At 34.8% G+C, this 4,658-nt stretch overlaps 1 protein-coding gene across 1 annotated transcript in view; it reads left to right on the forward strand.

Moving 5' to 3' along the window:
* Positions 1-4,658, forward strand: part of CPNE8 (copine 8) — a 426,365-nt gene that overhangs the window by 237,553 nt on the left and 184,154 nt on the right. The window contains exon 8 of the mRNA XM_007943187.2: positions 3,833-3,936. Within this exon, the coding sequence (XP_007941378.1) occupies positions 3,833-3,936 (104 nt within the window). The remainder of the gene's footprint in view (positions 1-3,832; positions 3,937-4,658) is intronic.

Here is a 4,658-nt window from a genome sequence, read left to right on the forward strand (position 1 = left end):
CCAGACTTCGTCTCACCTATTTTGGTCATGTTGTAAGAAGGGACCAATCCCTGGAGAAGGATGTCATGCTTGGTAGGGTGGAGGGTCGACGAAAGACGGGGAGGCCGTCAAGGAGATGGATTGATACAGTGGCTGCGATGATGGGCTCAAGTATAGCAGGGATTGTGGAGCTGGTGCGGGATCGGGCAGTGTTTCGTTCTGCTGTGCATGGGGTCGCTATGAGTCGGAAACGACTCGACAGCACTTAACAACAACAACAACAAGTAAAATAGCAAAGTTCAAGAAGTCAGAAAATAACAAATGGTGGTGAGGGTGTAATTGGAACTCTCATACACTGATGGTGGGACTGTAAGGTACAACCACTGTGAAAAATGGTGTATCATTTCCTTAAAAAGTTGGAAATAGAAATGCCATTTGATCTAGCAATCCCACTACTAGGTAAATATTCTAAAGATGTGAGGGCCAGGATGCAAATAGATATAGGTATACCTATGCTTATGACAGCATTATGCATAATAGCAAAGAGGTGGAAATAACCAAAGTGCGCATTATGCATAATAGCAAAGAGGTGGAAATAACCTAAGTGACCTAAGTGGATGGATAGATAACCAATGTATGGTACATATACACAATGGAATACTATACAAAATTAAGGAATACTGAAGAATCTACCAAATACCTTATAACATGAATGAACTTGGAGGACTTTATGCTGAATGAAATAAATCAGTCACAGAAGAACAAATAGTGTATGAGTCTATTGTTATAAAAAGTCAAGGAAAGATTTACATACTGAAGGAAATATTCTTTGCTGGTTACTAAGGATAGAGGGGTGGGGAAGAGAAAATTACTAGCTAGCTAAGTATTGAAAAATAAAAATACACATTTCATTTATCCAGTATGCATTTTAAATATATCAAAATATTTCTTGGGAGTTTGTGTTGTGGTCCTTGTGCTTTGGGAGAGTGTCTTTTAAAAGAATGACCTTTTGTACAGCAAAAATAATATTGTTGGAATGTCCCCATAATATTGCCAAGATGCTGGGAAATATTTTCTCCCAAAGGTATTTAATGTTTGTGAAGATGAGAAGGGCATTTAAAACAAACAATCAAACAAAAAAAACACAGTCTTTCCTTCTCAATCTTCCCCTTTATTTTGTAGTTGGATCATCCAAGATGATTCGCTTACTGCTTACATCTTAATGGATGGTGTAGAAAATTTTGATTTATAAACCTCAAATTTGAAAAGAAAAACAAGCATGGCAGAGCAATTTGAAGTGATTGTGATGTCTATATCTTTCTTGTCTTTATTTATTACATTTAATTTTTCTTAAAATGTATATGTACACTAGGCCTGGCTGGAAATGTATTTCCTGCTCTCTTTTGAATGTTCCTCTGTACCATGTCTATATGCACCCACTCCTCACATAGCTATATGGTTAGCTTCCAAAGACTAGGCGGTTATGCCAAAATCAGCATTTATGAAAACGAAAGATGACCACATCAGATTGCAAAATGCAGGATGACTACATCATTACTTAACTGCCAAATTACATCATTACATAACTGCACCAATGAGAATCGTGGTGCAGCCAAGTTGACACATAATCTTAACTTTCATAACCAGCGTTATTACTCTTGCCTCACACCTTGACATTCATTACTGCCAGATGTATGCTGATAATGCATAAAATAGTCATAGAGTAGATTTTTTTTTACTACTGTTGTAAATGTAAAATGAAATAGTGGGTAAGTGAGCAGTCATGAGTTGGAATTGACTCGATGGCAGTGAGTTTGAGTTTTGAGTTTTGAGATATACTGAATACTAAAGTGAAATGACACTAAAATGATGGTTTTGAAAACAAGAAATGTAAATTATGGACCTGCCAATGGCAGAAAATATGTCTCTCTATTACTTTGAGTATTGCTTGATAATTATTTGCTAAGTGAGGAAATGAATGAATGAATGAAAGCATCTCTCTTTTTTTTTTAAATAGTGTTCTGGAATTATTGGACAGAGATAATGAGAATTTTAAGTAGATGCTTAATAATTGCTGGATTCCGAAAAATAAGGAAGTGGTGAATAAGAGAGTGCTATTTTAGTCATTGTTAACATTTTCACCATAAGAGTATTTAAAATTGTGATATCTTGATTTAATATGAGTTATTTTAACCTACCTTTTCTCCAAATTGTTAGCATATCTCTTCAGTTTAAAACAAAAAGTAAGACATTGATTTTAATTTTAAAATTACCATAAATTTTCTATTTTTAAAATACTTAATATTTCTTAATTGAATAATGTTTAACCTCTTTGAATTATGATACCCTAGTTTTTTTTTTAAGCTTAATCATGTACAGTTTGAGTGGTTGAGTATATAACTTGATAAAAATGATTGATTTGGCATAATAATTACACAAAAACATAATTTAAATTACAGATAAAAATAAAGGTACTTTACTCCACTTGAAATCCAGTATTATAGAAATCAGTTTAAAATGTAGTTATTGAGACATTGGTGCTCTTGTGTATAGTTAAGAAGGACCCCTCCCCTACCCATACATATTGTAAACCCTGGTGTCAGTTTTTATCTATCTCTTTTTTCCCATAATACACTAAACATCAAATACATACATAGTAGATGCTTAGTAAACAACCTATGTGTCCCTCAATGACTCAAGAAATGAATGCAGATCCTATATTTTAATAGTTCCTACCTAAAAAAAAAAACAAAAAAAAAACTCACTGTCGTTGAGTCAGATCTGACTCATAGCAACCCTTCCTTGGGTTTCTGAGGTGGTATCACTATGGAAGTAGATTGCCCAACCTTCCTTCTAAGGAGTGACTGGTGGGTTTGAACCACCAGCCTTCTGGTTAGCAGTCATATGCCTTAGGCATACACCACCAGAGCTCCTAGTACCTACCTAGTGTCATCCAAAAGAGGCCTGCTAGTACAATGCTTAAAGTACTAGGCTGATAACCAAAAGGTCGGCAGCTCGAACCTAGTAGCTGCTCCACTGAAGAAAGATGTGGCAGTCTGCTTCTGTAAAGGTTACAACCTTGGAAACCCTATAGGGCAGTTCCACTCTGTCTTATAAGGTTTCTGAAATCAGGGTTGACTCAGTGGCAGTGGGTTTGGTTTTGGTTAGCATCGTCTAAAGGAGCCTTGGTGACACAATAGTTAAAACATTCAGTTTTTACCAAAAGGTTGGAGCTTCAAACCCACTTGCTGCTCCATGGGAGAAGGATGTGCCAGTTTGCTTTACAGCCTTGGAAAGCCTATGGGACTGTTCTGCTGTGTCTTATATCTCTGAGTAGGAATTCACTTGGTAATAGTGGGTTTAGTGTCATCTAGGAAGCACCTGGTGGCGAAAATTTTTAACACACTAATTGAAAGATTGGAAGTTTGAGTCCACCCAGAGGCACCTCAGAAGAAAGGCCTGGCAATCTACTTCTGAAAAATTAGCCACTGAAAGTCTTATGGAGCACAGCTCTACTCTGACACACATGGAGCCATGAGTCACAGCCAACTTGATCGCAACTTCATGATGATGATGAATGTCATTTAGTTTAATTTTACTCTTAAGCTCTTTGGAGGAGGACAGAATTAGAGCATTTTGAAAATCATAGTATTGTGATTAGAATTAAAATCTTCAGAGTCAATTTTTGAATGTTTCACAGTCCTTTACAAAGCAATTTTTGTGTTGTCTGACTCTTGCACACGTTGACATTTGCACTAAAATGGAAAATTTGATGTCAAGTCTTGCTTGGGATCTGCAGTTTCTAGTTATTTATAGCCCAAATTTTGAGTTATTTTATTAATTTTATTTTTAGGATGCTGTTTTGATGCAATTTTGTGCAAACAAATTGGACAAGAAGGACTTCTTTGGAAAATCAGATCCTTTTCTCGTATTTTATCGAAGTAATGAAGATGGCAGGTAGATTTATCATTTGTATATTTTAATACTGTGGTAGGAATGATATTTGAATTATTTTTCACAGAGAAGCTTATTAATTTGATAAATAGAGTAAACTGTTTTGATATTTTAAAATTGATGTGGTTTTTGCATTGCAATAACACTGTGTAATTTTTTAAGCATTTTATATGTTTTGCTTGATATTTAAACTAAATGATTGTCAGTTTCATAGAAACATTTCTGTTATACTTGACATAAAATATTAGCTTGATAGTATGCAAGAACTCTACTTTTGTAGAAACCTAAAATGCTGAAACATTTTATACAATACATATATATCAGAATGTTTTTTGTATATGAACACTATTTTTATCCATATGAAAAAGGTTCCTCCTTTCTGAATTGCTTTTCCCTCTGAATTTCATATTTTTATTATTTAGTTTTCTTTAAAAATTATAAGGAGTCTGGTAGCACAGTGCCTAAAGGTGTCTGACTGGTAACCAGAAAGCTGGTGGTTCAAACCCACCAGCCACTCTGCTGAAGCAAGACTGAGTAATCTACTTCTGTAAAGATTTACCACCTCAGAAACCCAATGAGGGTTGCTATGAGTCATAATTGATTCAAAGGCAGTGGGTTTGGGGTTTTATGGTTTTAAAAATTATATAAATATTAGTTATGCAATTATAGGATTATGCTACTAGTGAGATTTTTATTATAAGAAAAAAGTGTTATGCTTATTATAT

Source organism: Orycteropus afer, unplaced genomic scaffold (assembly GCF_000298275.1).
Source record: "Orycteropus afer afer isolate SDZICR_OR568_19922 unplaced genomic scaffold, OryAfe1.0 scaffold00100, whole genome shotgun sequence".
Classification (NCBI taxonomy): domain Eukaryota; kingdom Metazoa; phylum Chordata; class Mammalia; order Tubulidentata; family Orycteropodidae; genus Orycteropus; species Orycteropus afer.